Below are 18,505 nucleotides of genomic sequence, written 5' to 3'. Positions count from 1 at the left end.
CAAGAGAACCCTTTGGAAGAGCGGTGATTGTAAGGTAATAAAATATAAGACATTTAAACCTTGACAAGGCTTGAGTAGACTTGACGTGTACATGTATTTGTACGAGAACGAGATTTTTCGAGTTTCGGTTCGAAATTTGACGGAACGGGTACCCGATTATTTTCAGCTGGCGGTTCCAAAACCGGTTCCTTACCCGAACCGTTTCACCCCTAAATTTTACCAAAGTTTTCATGCATGATTTTGGTACCTTCATAGGTTTCCCAGCTGTAAAAGGTGTCAAATATCTGTTGTAAAAATGTATCGCCAAGTTTCCATCACCAAACGGCCCGTGCAGTTCTAGCATGTGGGCACATTTTTTTTTAAATTCTTTTTTACTTCAAAGCATAGTACTGTGTTGCTGAATGAAATCTGATATCGTGTGAGTCAAGTTTGCGCGCTATATATGTACCCGTTCACATCCCAATGTTTGCCTGTCTAGAGCTGCACAGCTGCCGGGTGCGGCATTGACCAGCCTGGTCGGATTTCAGTGAGCAACTCTGTAGATTGATACTATGGCTGTCTGCCGTTGCACTGCAGTGCAAAGTTTTGGTCACTTGCCCTGAACACGTGGGAAGGCTGGAAGGGGTGTTGGTTTGCACACTAGAGATGTGTTAGAGCTAGGTCTTAGGTCGTTGAATTTCTCAGTAGCCTGTCAGTTTTGTGCCCTGTTTATCGCATGTTCTGACTGCTTATTATTTTGTTACAGTCATGGATAGTTACTTCATAGCTCGTTCCCATGTGTTTTCTTCTTCTTCTATTTTACACCGCTATATTAAGATTACTGTCTCCACGGTGGCTGTTTAAATATCTAGTCTCTCTTTCTAAAACGCCTCTGCTGGCTGTGTTTCTCTGAAGAACAAACAAAAACTCACTTCCTTCAAGTGTGGCATGATGCAGCTTAGATCTCAACATTGACACAAGTGTGCAAGGTGTGCAAAGCACAGCTAAGCACGGCTAAGCCAAGCTGCCCGCGCAGCCTAGTCCGGATCCCTGACGAAAGACCAAAGTAACATCTGCTGTTTGCTTATTACGTTTCAAGGATTCCCTTGCACTGGCTTCTTGTCAAGATAGCAAAACGACCCTTAAGTCGTCCGAACGCCTGCTCAACCACCGTGCAAGCCTTGTTGACAGCAGTGTTGAATGGCGTCTGCGGTGTCCAGGCTGGGGTGGATGTTTATACGCCTTCACGATGTGCTGTGAAGCCCCGAACGCCGAGTCGGCAAGCAAGTACGGCTTGATTTGGTGGCCCGAAATGAGCTTCGTTTAGGATTGCAACCATGATCGGTTCCCCAGCTTCTTCTCTCTCTGGCTGTTGTTCGAATTTCTTCTTCAGCTGACTCATGTTTGAATTTCTTCTTCAGCTGATTCATGTTTGAATTTCTTCTTCAGCTGATTCATGTTTGAATTTCTTCTTCCCTGGCTTATGTTGAACGTGTATGCGTCGCCAAATGAACCTGCTCAGCCTACATCCACGTAGGTGAAAACTTCCGTCTGCATCCACCGTCCCAAGGAGAAGACCAGCTGGGTAGGGTTTGTAGCACCAGTACGAGTCTCCCCACTCCCATGGTTTCACGATCTTCATAAAGTTCCCGTCAACAGCTCTAGCACACATTGGTAACTTGCGAATCTCTTTGAAGCCGTTCACAACCCGCTTATGCTTGTTTTCTTCGGGGAAAGTGACTGGCTTTTCCCAAGGTTAACAGGCAGAATGTCAACTTTCAAGAATCCCTTGACCAGTCGACGACTAGCTCACGCTGTAGACTTTCGCCAGATTTCCCATGTGTGTCTGTTGGCATGTGTTGGCCAATACAGCTGGCTGGCTGGCAAGCCTCTTCTCCGACATCACTGCGCGATCTGACTTCTCCCGCAGTGCGTGTGTGTCGCAGTACAATGCTTCACACCGAGAGTTGTTGACACGGAATGTTGTCGCGTGTTGTCTATTCAAATATTCCACTGCATCATCTTGTGTACAAGACACACGCACAGTTTTTTTGTAGGGTGAGTACTCTTTCATGTAGTATACCGAATGCAGCAAGTAGTATTCCGCCCCTCCCCACCTGGACGTACTCGAAGAATGACGGAGGTAGGAGCGCTCTGGTGGAATTTTACAGTACCGTATTTTCCCAAGTACATACTATCAATAGTACCCCGTTTTTTCGGGCAGGGCATGTACCCGCCACAGAACGGCTCGACACATACTACTAACCCGCACCCGGATGTCACGAAATACAGATACCTATCGGAGTTTCCTGGTTCATTTCACCATCGTAGTTTAGGCCGCGCCGATTTTTCTTGTGTGGAACACGAGTGTTAACAAGTTTGGCGTATACTCGGGAGTATACGGTACCTTTCGGTTTCATGCATGTCATCCTTGCGCGTTTGTAGCTAGTGATTGCACTATTGGCAGCCTTTATTGATTCTTTCTGTGTGTGTGTGCGTGTGCGTGCGTGTGTGTGTGTGCGTGTGTGTGTGTGTGTGCGTGTGTATGTGCTTGCACGTGTATACATCTGTACGTCGGTATAGATATGCAGTCAGCGTGTCAATACAGCATGCCGTCGTCCTACAATATGTTCTTGTAAGTAGTCGGGAGCTGAGTGTCTTCCTTCATCAATTCTGTTTCGGGAAAGCCTGGCAGTACCAGGGATCACAGGCAAGCCTCAAGAGTCAAGAATAATGACCATGGGTGTACACGGGGCTACAACTTGGTTCAAATCTGGCTTTGGAAATTTTGTTTATCATTGTGTTGAGTATGAATTAAACCCAAGAGTTACCTAACAATTGCTACCAGGTTCGGCCTTCTTATCTCTGTGCTGCGCTGATGAGTCCAAAGACGAAGCAGTTCTGTCCGCAGATTGAGTGTGGCTACAACTTGCGTATAACTGCACAATCGTCAGGCACGGTGCCATGTAGCTGCATACTCTCCAGCCTCGCGAATAACCACAACTCGCAAACAACAACATTTATATCCTCTTGTGTCCGATCGAGAGTCGTTAGGGCGCGTTCAGACTACCATGAATCCCGTCAAACCGTGAATGGCGATAAACTGTGAAGGACACTCACACTACCGATAAAGTAACGTCACCGTAACGTAAGTTTTGCAGCTCTCACAGCGGCACTGAGAAGGGATTTCCCCTTTTTTTCCCAGCACGCATGCAGCCTGAGCACTTTTTTTAATGCCGGAAAAGTTTTACTGCCGCAGCAGCTGCGGCAGTAAAACTTTTCCACCGGTAACGTGCCAGTAACGTCACGTGATCAAATCACCTGGAAGCTTTCCCAATCGGTCACTTTTTATCGGTAGTCTGAGCGCGCCGTTATTTGCGAGGCTGACTGCACATTCTTTTCAAGGCCTATTCCTACTGCGCTACAGTAGTCTGGTCTGATCAAAAGTCGAAATTCTGTCGGGAGTATTGGTACAGTAGTGGGAGTTGCACACTGTTGGAGGTTATCGTAGTGTCTTGTACTAACGCCTAAAGCCTAAGCCTATCTCATATAGAAGCCTGTTTTGAATAGAAGCCTGAATTTCTAGATACACTGTCAGCGCATAAGCCTGGCTGTAGTGTTGATACACATAGAAATACTTGGTTTGAATAGAAACCTGATGTGAATAGAAGCCTAGCCCTGACATCGGCTTCTTCAGGAATTATACGCCCGACTTCGATATGCGACATTGCGGTGTGTACTCTAGGTCTGGCCAATGCAGGATAATCCGCACCCGGGTTGAATTCTATTCTGTTTGTTTACTTGTGTTGTGTGTGTGTGTGTGTGTGTACATTGTTTTCCGGCACACGCACAGCTCGCTGGCAGCCTCACCGGATATTCTGCAACAAGAGTTAGACAGTCTTGTGGAGCTATTGGAGATCAACGACGAAGCGGATAGTAAATGTATGTGCATTGATGTTGTACTGGTGTGTGTGTGTGTGTGTGTGTGTGTGTGTGTGTGTGTGTGTGTGTGTGTGTGTGTGTGTGTGTGTGTGTGTGTGTGTGTGTATTTCTGTCTGTCTGTGTGGCCGTTTATCCGTATGTCTTTTTGAAAGGAATAAATGTGATCCCCGTGTGCAGGCGGTCTTCTTATCCAGGCTTGCTTGACTGGAAATAGCATCGGATGCCCTGATCCTAGTAGTACAGTTGCGCTCGGTGATATCCGACCCAGAGTGCATATTTGGCGCCCTCGACTTGCACGGCCCTTGACGCCCTGGAAGTGGCACGATGTCCATGTCCGTTGGGCGCCAATGGACATGCCTCGTACAACGATTCATATCGCGTGAATACGGCGGCCGTGTTGAAAACTCGCTCGCATCCTCCAGGACTTGAGTTCTGGGCCGCTGTTTGCCCGGCTAGCTCAGTCGGTAGAGCATGAGACTCTTAATCTCAGGGTCGTGGGTTTGAGCCCCACGTTGGGCGCCACTGAAGCACAAGGCTTCCGTTGGCATCCTTCCTCTGCCTCACGCCGCCTCACAGCAGTTCCTTGACTCGTGAGGTACTGTTGACCGACCGGACGGTGGCTTGCATGCCCTACCAAATGATGGCGGCAGGAAGCCTGGTGGTGAATACTCTTCAAGCCCACACTGTCTCAGAGCACTTGAACTAGCACACCACACTGAACAACAGTGCTCTTCTTCTGAGATTTGTTGGTCCATTGATGGTCCTGCCTATAGTCTAGAGTGCTCTCACATCTATCACATGACCATACAGGGACAGCCATGTTGGTTCCAACCCTGCTCAACCCCTGCATCTATGGGTCACATGATGTCGGTCATGTTGGTTCCAACTCCACTCAACGCCTGCATCTATGGGTCACATGATGTCGGTCATGTTGGTTCCAACTCCACTCAACGCCTGCATCTATGGGTCACGTGATGTCGGCCATGTTGGTTCCAACTCCACTCAACCCCTGCATCTATGGGTCACATCAAGAGTACATAACCCCCCAGAGTGTGCAACTCCACTATGGGTGCTGTCCCGACAGAATTTCAAGTTGACGTCATTTTGATGATGCAATGCGCACTGTACACGGATTATCAGACGAATCCAGAACCTGTGGTTGACCGAAGCCGATCGATCCTGTACAAATTATTGCAAAGAAAAACGTGTGATGCGTTGACACCCGTACACATGTTGTAAATCACTGCTGCAAGGAGCATTGCGTCATAAATAATGACGTCAACTTGAAATTCTGTCGGGACAACAGGGTATGTGGGAGTTGCACACTCTGGGGGGTTATGTACTCTTGGTCACATGATGTCGGCCATGTTGGTTCCAACTCCACTCAACCTCTGCATCCATGGTCACATGATGTCGACCATGTTGGTTCCACTGTCCACATGACATGATCACTTTCTGCACAAATTTTAGTCACATGACCAAGATGTGAAACCACTCTATACCGTGCCACTGCTGATGTAGAATCCTCCAGCTCTAAAGTATAAGCTCCATTGGTCTTGCTGCTGTGCGGTACTGAGCGGTTTTCTGCACTCTGTGTGGCATTTTGCTGCTTTCTTTGCTGTGTGTGTGTGCGTGCGTGTGTGTGCGTGCGTGTGTGTGTTTGTAACAGGGGCGTTCCTGACTGCCGTTCTTCTGTTGCAAGTGTTGAACCCGGTGGCACATCGTGATCAGGTCCAGAGCTACTTTGACAGCCTGCTGCGTATCGACCCGATGCGTAGTGGCTACTACCATGATTTGAGTGAGTGTTCTCGTCGTGTATAGTGGTGTTGCGGGTGTTCTGTGTGCGTGGGTGTGAGTGTGGAGGGTATGTGTGTGGGTGGGTGTGAAAATTATCGATATCGCCGGATGGCCCCTTACGATATGTACTCTAGGTCCGGCCAATGCAGGATAATCCGCACCTGGGTTGAATTCTGTTCTGTTTGTTTACTTGTGCTTGTGCTTGTGTTGTGTGTGTGTATGTGTGTGTGTGTGTGTGTGTGTGTGTGTGTGTGTGTGTGTGTGTGTGTGCGTGCGTGCGTGCGTGTGTGTGTGTGTGTGTGTGTGTGTGCATGTGTGTGTGTGCACTTTTTGTTTCTCGACTGACTTTCCTCTTGCAGGGAGTAGGTATTTCATGCAGTCAGTAGCCCAGCAATCATGGCTGGAGCATAACCCCGAGCAGGTACAGTCGGCCTACCCTTATCAGGGTTCTAGCCAGGTCAAAATAGTAGGGGGGTGGGCATGGGAAACAGTTACCCTATATCCCATTTTTCCACTGTCCAATATTGTCTTGCCACGCCAAATGCAACGTATATGGGGCGAATCCCTGACTTCACCCCAGACAAATGTGCGTTTATGAACCATCTATGTATGAAAAACACGAAAATCGGAAAATGAGTAGGGGGCGGCAATTTTTCACAGGGGGCGCGCAAACAGAGTAGGGGGGGGGCGCTGCCCCCCCCCCCTACCCCCTCTTTGGCTAGAACCCTGCTTATAACGATAACCCCTATAATAATATTACCCTTAATATAATTTCTAATATAAGCACGGTCCTTTATTTTTTCAATGTACCTCCGCCCCGTGCTATTATTGGAGACGTTCCTTTAATTGGAGACTGTTCCATTATTTTTTCAACCTCATTTCAGAGGCTTGTTGCCATGCCAAATTCATGTCAGACACACACATTTCAGGGTTTTTTTTACAACTTTGTACGGGCAAACCGCATATATATGCGTACCTGTTGTCAGTAAAAAATTACCGGAAAATGCTGTAAAAAGAGAGTTCAGTATGCCATGCATACATACAAATAAAAAAAGTAAAAATAAAAATTCACCCGCCCGCACCAATTTCACATGGGTCCTGCCCGGGAATCTCGATTTTATTTTTGGTCTCGCCTTGACAAAAACTTCGTTATGGATTTTAGAGGGACTGGTTTGCGCACACACTGCCGTGAAATGAGTCCCAATCACTTTCTCGGTCTTCCCTGTTGTGGCATGAAAGAGGTACGATGCAAGGAAAGCGACCTTTCACAACATGGCGAGCGGAATCGATGGTTGCGCTGTGGAAACATAGGTGATGACAGTCATGGCGAGCGAACCTGAAATACCACTTCTCCGAGAGCATAATGCGCTGCTTGGCCTCTCTACTACTCTAGCACTGAGTTTGAGAGTGATAGAGAGCGATGGAACTGAGCAGCGAGCCCACACAATGAGCGAGTGAACAAGGAGCTGCTCCGATCGCACGGCGCAATGAAATAATTCTGAACTCAAGTTGTTGTTCAACCTGCGCAAAGCCCAGATTCGAATGCTGATGACCATGCATTCTTTCAGAAGTCTGCAGTCCGACACGAGTCTCGTGGCTGAAGAAAGTCGACTGGACTTGCTAGCTGCTGCCGTGCACTGCTGGCAGGGGTATCCATCAGAGAAAATGGAATCAGTTTGGCTGTGCCTTTACTCCTCGTTTTGCGGAGTTCTGGATAGCGAAGATGAAACCAGGGAGCCGTAAAATATTTTTACGACTCCCTGGTGGAAACGAGTAATTGCCACCGCGGCGGATCACGCAGCTTGAAAGCCAACTTAAGTGAACGACGGCGACATCAAGTTCAGCGGAGTGTGATCAAAGAAGCCGAGGCAAGGTGAAAACTAGCTGAACAATGACTCGAGAGAGATGACGACTCGCGTGCAGCAGATGACGACAGCGACTCAGGGTCAAAAATGAGTCGAGCGAAAGCGACGCAAACTGAACTCTCTGGTCATTCCGCCAACAGTTTCTCTTGTAAAGACGCTGTACATAGGCTGAACTACCTTAGTCCATAGAATTGCAGTCGATACAAACTGTTCTTGACCTGTTCTAAGCGTTTTCATATCCATCACGAAGTTTTTTGTTAACGGAGGAAGTACCCTTATAACGATATTTTTCTGTCAAACCAAATCACTCCATTGACTTTTGTATACAATGCCTTACCTCTATAACAATATTGCTGTAACCATATTACTCCTATAACGATAATTATAAAATGGGCTGACCAATCGACAGTTTCCATGTCATAACAGTATCTAGCAGGGAATATGTAGAGTCCTCTATCCAGGCAGGGCAAATTTCACTTGATAAATTGCTGGGACGTTGTGGAAAGCGATGGGGGCACCTTGCTGTGTACATAATGTGCACTTGCGTACGTTTCTGACGCTATGAAGAGTTTAATAAATGAACAAAATCCATGCATTATGACGTGTGTGCATGAAATGAACCAGTACCCTTATAAAAAAATATTACCCTGATACAGTCGTCCCTCTTTAATCCAGCACTTTGTAATCCAGCACCCTCTATAAACCAGCATAATTTTCAGATACCAAAATGTCCTTTTCATGCGCATTGCAGCAGTAAATCAGATTTTCTAATCCAGCACCCTCCCTAATCCAGCAGAATTTCCGTAGCACAAACGGTGCCGGATTATAGAGGGAGCACTGTAAGAATATCTCTTGATCTGACACACAAGTATCGTTATAAGGGTAGGCCGACGACTGTACTAGTACCAGTCACTGAGTGTGATGGATAATTTCATGGTTAATTTAAAGTGTTAAACTGCTGACTATGCATGTACACGATCTTGAAAAAATGGAAAAAGAACAGTTTGAAGGCCACCTCACTGTCCTGCAGATAGCACTCTACCAGTCGATGTCCTCACCGCAGCCCCACCTCACTGTCCTGCAGATAGCACCCCCATGTCTGTTGTGCACAGTACAGTGCTGTATTGATCATCTTTCCCTCTTCTGTTAGTGTGCGGGCTATGGCCTCTTGATGACTGTTTTCGTTGTTGTTGGTGTTGTTGTTGTGTGTGCTTGTGCGCGTCTGCGTGTGGGTACGTATGTGTGCAAGTGTGCGCGTACGTGTGCGTGCGTGTGCATGTGTGTGTGCGTGCGTGCGCGTGCGTGTGTGTTTTCTGATTGACTTCAGCTGTGGCAAGGAAGTTGCTCCCTCGATCTAACAAGCAGGGTACGGCCTTCAAACTGTTTTTTTTCTTCATTTTTCTTTGTACGGGTAGAATAACAAAAACTGCAAAAGTGCTCCTCCGCCTTGGTTTGTATCTGGGCGAAGGAAGTCACCTGGCTGAGTACGACTGAGGTCACACGCAGAGTAAAGCTGTGTTCATAACTGGCGCGTGTACACGTGAAACCATGCGTTTGTGCGTATTTTGCTGGCTTTTTGGACGCCATGCGTACGGAAACGCGCCGAAATGGATATTCCAACATGTTGGAAATTTCAGCGCGTATCAGGCGCGTACCAGCGTACTGGCGGGGTCAAAAAATTGGTACTCTACAGTGCATTTCAAAACTATAGACGCGTAGGGTTTTTGAAATATTTCAAATTTGGCTGGAACTTTTTGAGAATAGTTTTCGGAATATTGCTCAGGATCGCTCCACAATTACTCTCATATAGTTTCTAAAGGATTGGATAACAGACGCCCAATTTGGAAAAATTTATGCACAAAGTGATCACAGATTTTATGTGGTATAGATGCTGGCATAACGGTTTTTGCCTAGGTACGCGTCTATAGTTTTGAAATGGACTGTAAGGCATCGCATGCCCTAAATACGAGTCGAATTGCTGTTTTTTTTGTGAAAGCCGGCGCGCGGGTTTGGTCATGCATGAACCGCAAGCGTACCGCGTCCACACGCCAGTTGGGAACACAGGTTAAGAACGCGAGTACGGTAAAGCCTCGCATGGCCCTGCACCGGCATACTCTTCATGTGTGCAGCTTACTGCCGGTCGAAGGTGAATTTCGTGTGGATTCACTGCACTTCATCGTACTGTGAGAACCGGCCATCGTGGCCGAGGAGAGGGCATAACATGTTGCTACATTTAGGTGAAGTAAAATAAATATAAACAAACAAACCCAACGTTCAATGTCTGTGCAAAGGACGTGCCGTACAACCTACAGACAAGGCCTGTTCACCCCCGCCCCATGTGCAACGTACCGCCACGGCAGGTGCCAATTGGTGGAGCTGTCTAGCTGTTCTGTACTGTAGATGCTGAGCGTGTGTGCCAGCTCTTTCAGTTGTTGTGTCTTCTCTATTCCGCGTCTCTATTCCGCGTCTCTAGACCGCGTCTCTACATTAGACCGCGTCTCTAGACCGCGTCTCTAGACCGCGTCTCTAGACTGTCTCCAGACCAGGGACGGGTTCAGAGATCTCTACTCGGTACTCGGGGTCCAGAGATCTCTACTGAGTGGAGGGGGGGGGGGGGGGTCCAGAGATCTCTCCACAGGGGAGGGGGGGGGGGGGGGCAGAGATCTCTCCACAGGGGGAGGGGGGGGGGGGGGGTCCAGAGATCTCTCCACAGGGGGAGGGGGTCCAGAGATCTCTCCACAGGGGGAGGGGGTCCAGAGATCTCTCCACAGGGGGAGGGGGTCCAGAGATCTCTCCACGGGGGGAGGGGGTCCAGAGATCTCTCCACAGGGGGAGGGGGGGGGGTCCAGAGATCTCTCCACAGGGGGAGGGGGGGGGGTCCAGAGATCTTCCCACAGGGGGAGGGGGGGGTCCAGAGATCTCTCCACAGGGGGAGGGGGTCCAGAGATCTCTCCACAGGGGGAGGGGGTCCAGAGATCTCTCCACAGGGGGAGGGGGTCCAGAGATCTCTCCACAGGGGGAGGGGGTCCAGAGATCTCTCCACGGGGGGGGGGGGGGGGGGGGTAGTAAGTAACTGAGTACATGTACATGCATGCATATGGTTTCCAGTAGAACATTTTCGCAATTTAGGGGGTTCCATGGCCCCGGACCCGCTCCCGTTAAGACTGTGTCTCTGGACTGTGTGGGAGAGAGTTGTGCTGTGTGCGTGCGTGCGTGTGTGTGTGTGTGTGTGTGTGTGTGTGTGTGTTTGTGTAGGAGTTGATGGTACTTCAAGCAGTTCGAAATAACATAATGGAAACCGTAGGATGAATGGCAGACATGGGCCCTGTTGTCGTTGTACCTTCACTTATGTCCACGCGCGCGTGTGTGTGTGTGTGTGTGTGTGTGTGTGTGTGTGTGTGTGTGCATGTGTGTGTGCATGCACATGTGTACGTGTGTGTGTCTGTATTTGTTTGTTTGTTTGTACAGGGTCTTGGCGGTCTCTTCAGTTTGGACAGCTGGCCGTGGCTATTGCGTCTCAATGTCTCCAACAACAACCTCACATCACTGGATGGCTGTCAAGTTCTGCCTTTCCTGGAGGAGCTCCTTGCTGATGATAATCAGATAGAAGAGATCGGCTACGAGGTCGTTGCACTCAAGGCGCTCACAAGCCTGTCGCTGAGGAACAACCGTATCCTGCAAACATTTTAAAAGTTATGTGCTTGTGTCCGTGCGTGGTGTGTGTGTGTGTGTGTGTGTGTGTGTGTGTGTGTGTGTGTGTGTGTGTGTGTGCACTGGACATGTGTGTGTGTGTGTACGTGTGTGGGGGGGGGGAGGTATGTGGGGGTGTATGCGGGTGTGTACGTGTGTATGTGTACGCGTGTCTGTGTGGGTACGTGTGCGCGTGTGTGTGCACGCGCTTATTTTCACTGGTTGCATCTCACCCTGTGTGTGTTGGAACTGTTACACCATGGCCTATGTGACAGCCAGGTCGCTTGTAGAAAATGATTCAGCTCCGCTGGCTGATCTTCACAGTTGCCACGTGTACAGTGGAGCTTGTCATGAGAAAATGAGGAGCACCCAGCTATCCAAAACATAAACCCACGCACCATGCACTAGGCTCAAGGTGCCTTGAATAGGTGGCCAAGTCCTATCATTTTAATATGGAACTCAGATGGTGAGCCAAGGAAAAAATTGTAACATGGAAAAATGTGGGCACAATTATGTGATCAAGCAGTGCTCAAGCTGACTTGCATACCGTGGAGTGTCTCGGTACCCCTCGTCATTTTTGTGCTAGATTGTGCACGTCTGACTGTTCAAAATCTGGTTTAGTTGGTGGACTCGATCGCATAACTTGTGCCCGCATTTTTCCATGTTACAATTTTAATATGGATGTGCACAATTACATGACCTTTGAAAGGATCTAGTGTGTTGCTCAATGAGAGCGGATCACGCACGCGTCCAGCACGTACCCGGCATTATGCTACACCAGACCAGCCAACACTAGACCGTGCACTGGTGCAGGGCGCAAGGTTGAGTCGCGCCAGATTGGATTTCTTTGAGCGCCACGGAGTACTGTAAGCCTGCAAATTTTCGGCCCATTCAAATTTCGGCCTCCCAGGGCTAAAGCCCATTTTGGCCGCATCCAATTTTCTCCCTGTGTTTTGCGCTACATATTATTATTTTTCTGGTATCAAGATTGTTTTATAGTATATAATATGCACCAGTACGAGGTGATTTGGGTCTTTTTAACATTTGCCATTTTTTTAACAAATAAGGCTTTTGAATGCAAGATCATATGAAACGTGAACATATAATTATGGCCGTATAAGCCGAGGTCAAAAAAACAATATTTTCACTGTACTGCTGCCGCCTATGTACACTGATGGGGATAGCCAGGGGTGACTGGGTGACTTGTGGATGGATTCGAAAATCGATTCGTGGCCAAATCCAACACACTCACGGTGTACTGCAAATCGATTATATTTCGTAGTTTTAATTTCGTAAATTTCGTAAGCCTCCCGCTACTCATGAAATTAAAACGCTTACTGTAAAGTGAGAAACTTTCGCTAGAGATTAAATTTCGCTATTTTCGCGACCATCACACATTCGCGAAAATAAATCGCCGCAAACCTTTCCGTATATTGATTGTAGAGTTTGTAGACAGTACAAGATCCAACTGAAGAGATAGAATCGCCAAAGTTTTTCATCGTGAACCAGCCCAATTTATGAAAACGCTTACTAAAATTTGTGACACTCACTGACTCACTGTACAGTGCTGTGTGCATGTACATACTGTACAGTCCATTTCAAAACTAGAGACGCGTAGGGTTTTTGAAATATTTCAAATTTGGCTGGACCTTTTTGAGAATAGTTTTCGGAATATTGCTCAGGATCGCTCCACAATTACTCTCATATAGTTTCTAAACGATTGGATAACAGACGCCCAATTTGGAAAAATGTATGCACAAAGTGATCACAGATTTTATGTGGTATAGATGCTGGCATAACGGTTTTTGCCTAGGTACGCGTCTATAGTTTTGAAATGGACTGTAGTGCCGCGTATAAAAGCATGACCTGTATAGAAGCATGACTCGAATAGAAGCCGACGTATTGAAGCGCGCCGTGACACAGAAGCATGGTTTAAATAGAAGCCGCTCTCTGCAAAGTACATGGGCGAGTACATGCGTGGCAGTATGCACTGCACAGTGCAGACTGATGATGTTGACGTAGAAGCATGTTTTGAATAGAAGCATAGCTTGAATAGAAGCATGGTTTGAACACCGGCGGCTTATACGGCCATAAGTACCTGCTTTTATATGCGACATTACGGTAGTAGCCCATGGTCGATGGCATTTACGAAAGTTAGATGACTACGAAGTGTTCTTTTTCTCAGTTTACCAATACCGGTAAGTCTTGTATAAAAGCCGCACTTGAATAGAAGCCGCCCTCGAATAGAAGCCGCAATTTTGGGCCCATCAAATCACACATAAGCCTGGTTTTAGTGTTGACATACATAGAAATACCTGTCTTGTATAGAAGCCTGTCTCATATAGAAGCCTGCAAAATTTCACCAAGAAAGTCATAGAAGCCGCGGCTTTTATACAAGACTTTACGGTATTACTCGCTTACGAAAATATGATTGATTTTCAGGACTTGAATGTTTGAACTAAGTGCAGTTTCCTTGACTTGGCTGCCACGCTGCTCGTCAGGTATCCGTACTGTGGATGACAAGCTGAAGCATATGATGTCACTCAAGCGCCTCGCTCTCGCTGGCAACCCCGTGGCGGCGGAGGACTGCACGTCGGCCATCTTCACCATGGTGACAAGCCTGGAGAGCCTGGTGCTGACGTGAACAGGCAGCCATCTTTACCATGGTGACAAGCCTGGAGAGCCCGGCGCCTGGCGCTGATGTGAACAGGCAGCCATCTTTACCATGGTGACGAGCCTGGTGCTGACGTGAACAGGCCAGCATGTATGGCGTGGCAGCTCTGTGATGGTTGTCTTGTGGAGTCCCTGACATGACCGTGAGCCGTTGTTCTCTCTACCACTTGGTGTTCTGTCGTTGCTATGGCATGCGAGTTTCTTCTCTGTCGAGCCCATAGCAGGTGTGTGCGTGCGTGCGTGTGTGTGTGTGTGTGTGTGTGCACATGGTGCATGTGCACATGGGTGTGCGCACGTGTGTGTGTGTGTGTATGCATGTGTGTGTGTGTGTGTATATTTGTACATACTTGGGAGTACATGACTCTGTACACCCTCTTCACCGGACATGTGCCGTATAACGAGGGAGTCGTAAAATACCGGTATTTTTCCACTCCCTGATCACAACTATTATTACTGTTTATTCTCAGAAGTATGAGTGGCTGCTACCAGCTTCCCCGCTATGTATCTATACGTTGCCATTGCGTTGCCATTGTATGACGGGACATGGACAGCCGATGTTGCTGCCTGCTTTGCCCTGATTTTTTCACGTACCTTTTTTATCATGCAATTATATTTTATCCTTGATCTGTGCCTTACACTCTCTCCTGACTACCCGGTGGCTTTTCAGATTAATTTTCACTTTTTCAAATTTGTGTTCCTCTTGATCCAGCAGGTCAGATGGTTATTATGGTCCAGCTACCTGACTCTTCTGGTATTGCACTGACAGATTAGGTGTAATCACCTGTGCGTGATACAGTATATAGGCCAATGTCAAAGGGGGCCATAGAGAGAGAGAGAGCGCGAGAAAGAGAGCGAGAGAGAGACACACACACACAGAGAGAGAGACACAGAGAGAGACACACACACACACACAGAGAGAGAGAGAGAGAGAGAGAGAGAGAGAGAGAGAGAGCGCGAGAGAGAGAGAGAGCCAGAGCCTCATGGCTGAGTCGGAGTGGCTTTCCGTTCATTAAGAACACAGCGGGTCCAGATTTTGCTTGCCGCCACGTCTACATTATAGTGACTACCCATGTGTTTCACGGTTGGCTTGTATACAAATTGAAGTGATCCGCTGCTTGTGGTGGTTTTCCGTTAGAAGCCTAGAACTCTGATGGTGTGTACGGCATATACATACCCCATGCCCGCCATCAAGAGGACAGTGCTGGCAACTGAAATCCGACCCCTGAGCGGTGCGCTCACATCGCAAACACCCATCACCGGATGGTAAACTACGAAACAGAGACCGGTAGAATGTGAACGCACCAATAAGGGGTCGGATTTCAGTTGCCAGCAAGAGTACAGTATTAGTAACATAACCCAACGCTGTACTGGGGGGTTATGTACTCTTGCTGCCATTAGCTAGTGTGTCTTGATGACTGACAGGCGCTAGGATAGACGTGTCACATTGTGGGTGGCATCGTCACTTGCAAGTAAGTTGTTCATTGTGTAGCGTCTAGAAAGTGACGCGTGTGATCGTTCTTGACGACCGTAGCCTAAACACACCACAATGGCACTATCATCGGACTGTTCAGAGTCTGACACATTCGTCCAGCTGCTTGGTTCGATCACATCACGCGGTACAGTGTGACAAGTGGCAGTGACACCTCCTTCCAATTCCCGCGCTCAGACTTTACAGTATTTTTGTGCCATGGCATGCCTCGTACCTGCGTGTGATCGAAGAACGAATAATTCATTCTAGAAGCATATACTATAGAAGCATAATTGGCAATTATTGCCAACTCAGTATCGGCACATGACATGTGCTTATTTTGCAAGAGGCATGTAGGTATTAAAGTTTAAACGGTTACATGTGCATGTACAATCATGACCAAACCACACTGGCGCCGTGATGTTACTTGTGTTTGTGCAGTCCGGGTCGTGGTGACTGTGTTCATGTGTGTCGGGCAGAATTCTCCTGGGAGCGTCAGACACACACACAGGTACACCAGGTACATTTACATGGACAGTAAAAACCTGTGACTAAACGACCACCCCTTGGGGCCAGAGAAAGTGATCTTTAGTGGCAGGTGGTCCTTAGTTAGAGGTTTGCACCACACAACCAGAATTTATTGAATGTGAGATTGTTTGTCCGTGCATAGCGAAGTGGTCTGTAGTAGCAGGCTGGTCGCTAGTCACGGGTCGGTGGTCTTTAGTTACAGGTTTTACTGTATACATGATTGTATACATGTATACTAGCATTGAAAGCTCTCTGAAAGAATGGGCGCGCTACTTACAAAATTGCAGGATGATGCAGTGCGATGGCTCTAGACCAGAGCAGACCGTAAACATCGCGGACCCGGGTAAGAGACAACCGCAGCACGTGTAGTGGGGCGGGTCAACCCAACCACCTGCATGCTGCTATCAAGAGTCCATAAGGACCGGCATTATCATAATTATGCACTCTTGTCAGTCTTGATGCTATGCATGATGCGACGCATATATGGGAGCGAGTTGACTTCATCATGTCCAACCCTACACGCGGCTACAGCAGTGTAGTACTAGTAGTGATATCAGCTAGCGGCTGAGCCCAGGCCGCGAGGAGACAACAGACAACAGGTAATGCACTGACATTATTCTTAGCAGATGTCTGAGAAACGCCGCTATTGCTGATCATTGAACTACCATCGATCACAACTTGGTGATGACGTTGCCCTCGTGGATCTGCTGATGCCAGAAGAAGCAGATGATACACTGGATATGGCACTAAGTAGTATACTAGGTATGGCAATGCCGCTGGATGGCTGGTAGAAGTGGTATGCGATTGGCGCCGGCTACAGTAGTACAGGACTGAAGCATTGCAGGCTGCCAGCTGCATGCGTATTCCAATTTTAGAAAACTGCCTGATCAGTGGCAGTCGTGCCGACAACAACAACGGCTATGAACCCTTGGAGTCTCTCAAAATGTCAGGAACGCTTTTCAGTACCAAGTCACATAACGCATATTGGCACACATTGTAATACAAGAAGTAGGAATAATTTTAACGAACAAACAGCTAACTCCACTGCAATATTATTGAATAACAACTAATTAGGCTGACTCTAGCAATACAAGCTCGCAAGCTATACCTGTAGCATAAAATGACAGCGTCGTACCCGTACAGCAGTACGGTGTACTACGGTCGCCCCCCCCCCGGTATAGTATCGATTAGGTACACTTTACCTTCTCTCTTTGAGCTCTATGGTCCTTTCACCATCAGCTCTTACTATTACTTTGCCAATGTTTTCATACGCGGTATGCTTTGTCCAATGCATCACGTCCACTCATCGTTATTTTTAGATTTTCCTACTTCGCAGCATGCAGCATGATCTAGATACACGTGTACGGTGTAGTATGTCGTACATTATGTCGTACGGCAGTACGGTGGAGTCGAGATACGACAATTGAGCGTCATGCCTCATGGCCTGATTCTGCACAAGCAGGCCTTTCGCCGTTTCGGGACGTCGAAGGCGTCTTTGTCCCGCTATGGTTGAACACCGTCACGTGACATCTGCCTCAGCAGTGTGCCTAGCGCCTGTGAGGTCGTGGTTTGTGACGGTGGCATGGCATTCTCGCTACAACACGCCTTATCTTGCCCGACTGGAGGTTATCCGGCCTGCGGCACAACGAGCTGCGAGACGTGACTGGGACTCGCTGCTAAGCTCCTGGATCAGGTACTAGCCTATAACGACCGTTACGTTGTAGCGGAGCCGGGTCTCCAGCCGATATCTGGAGAGCGGTTTCGCCACCGCACCGCAAACCGGGAGGACGGCGCTCTACTCACCTTGATGTTGCGACCAGTGGAGTGTGGGGTGGCCGGTTTGAGCGACCCTACATGACTGTATTCAGTGTATTTTGATCAAATTGATGTTCGGGTGTTTGGCTACCTCAAATCAGGCTCACTCCCTCTCCGCTACATATGCGAAGCATGAGAAGCGCGGTCACCTTCAAAAACAAGCGGGCAGATGCCCAATGAGGCTGTTATACACACCTGCTATTGTATTGAAGGCATTATTGAAGGCACAATTTTGGGCATAATAGGGTCCTTTTTGAGAAGGAGCATAAAATGGCATCCGAAAAACAAGACCGGGCAGATGCCTAATGAGGCTCTTACTAGCATATACACCTGCAGAAGGACCATACATAGCGCTTCTTGTCGATTTGGAATAATATTTAGCAACCGCTATAGGACATCTCCCAAAAGTTCAGCGTTTGCTTGTGAATTTGGTATTCCTCTTGCATATTATTGTCTTGTACATCCACAAAGCTCCCAGTCCACATCATGACAATGGTATGAGTTTTCATGACCATCTGGTCTTTTGGTGAAGCATATACATGTACATGTAGAAGCATAATTGGCTGTTTTCTCGAGGACCCTGTGCGCATCCGCTAGAGCATAAAGCTTACCAGTACCAAGTGCATGATTGTACTTTCGACGTACACGTACATGTACATTGTCATGTACTGTACATGTACATGTACACAGAACAACACAGCACAAGTCTGCAACCAGGCCAGGGAGTCAGTCGTATTCGACTCCCTGG

General features: G+C 47.9%; 1 protein-coding gene and 1 non-coding gene across 2 annotated transcripts in view; both read left to right on the top strand.

Moving 5' to 3' along the window:
* LOC135820966 (geranylgeranyl transferase type-2 subunit alpha-like) overlaps window positions 1-14,689 on the top strand; it is a 34,288-nt gene extending 19,599 nt beyond the window's left edge. Inside the window, exons 10-16 of the mRNA XM_065334024.1 lie at window positions 2,563-2,614; window positions 3,833-3,921; window positions 5,591-5,719; window positions 6,078-6,139; window positions 8,911-8,949; window positions 11,052-11,253; window positions 13,775-14,689. Coding sequence (XP_065190096.1) covers window positions 2,563-2,614; window positions 3,833-3,921; window positions 5,591-5,719; window positions 6,078-6,139; window positions 8,911-8,949; window positions 11,052-11,253; window positions 13,775-13,917 — 716 coding nt within the window. The 3' untranslated portion in view covers window positions 13,918-14,689. The remainder of the gene's footprint in view (window positions 1-2,562; window positions 2,615-3,832; window positions 3,922-5,590; window positions 5,720-6,077; window positions 6,140-8,910; window positions 8,950-11,051; window positions 11,254-13,774) is intronic.
* On the top strand, window positions 4,368-4,440 carry Trnak-cuu (transfer RNA lysine (anticodon CUU)). The gene has a single exon. It is a non-coding gene; the product is annotated as a tRNA-Lys (tRNA).
* Window positions 14,690-18,505: the final 3,816 nt, after the last annotated feature.

This window comes from Sycon ciliatum, chromosome 7 (genome assembly GCF_964019385.1).
Source record: "Sycon ciliatum chromosome 7, ocSycCili1.1, whole genome shotgun sequence".
NCBI lineage: Eukaryota > Metazoa > Porifera > Calcarea > Leucosolenida > Sycettidae > Sycon > Sycon ciliatum.
The sequence above is the reverse complement of the archived record's forward strand: the minus strand, read 5'-3'. Positions and strand labels throughout refer to the sequence as shown.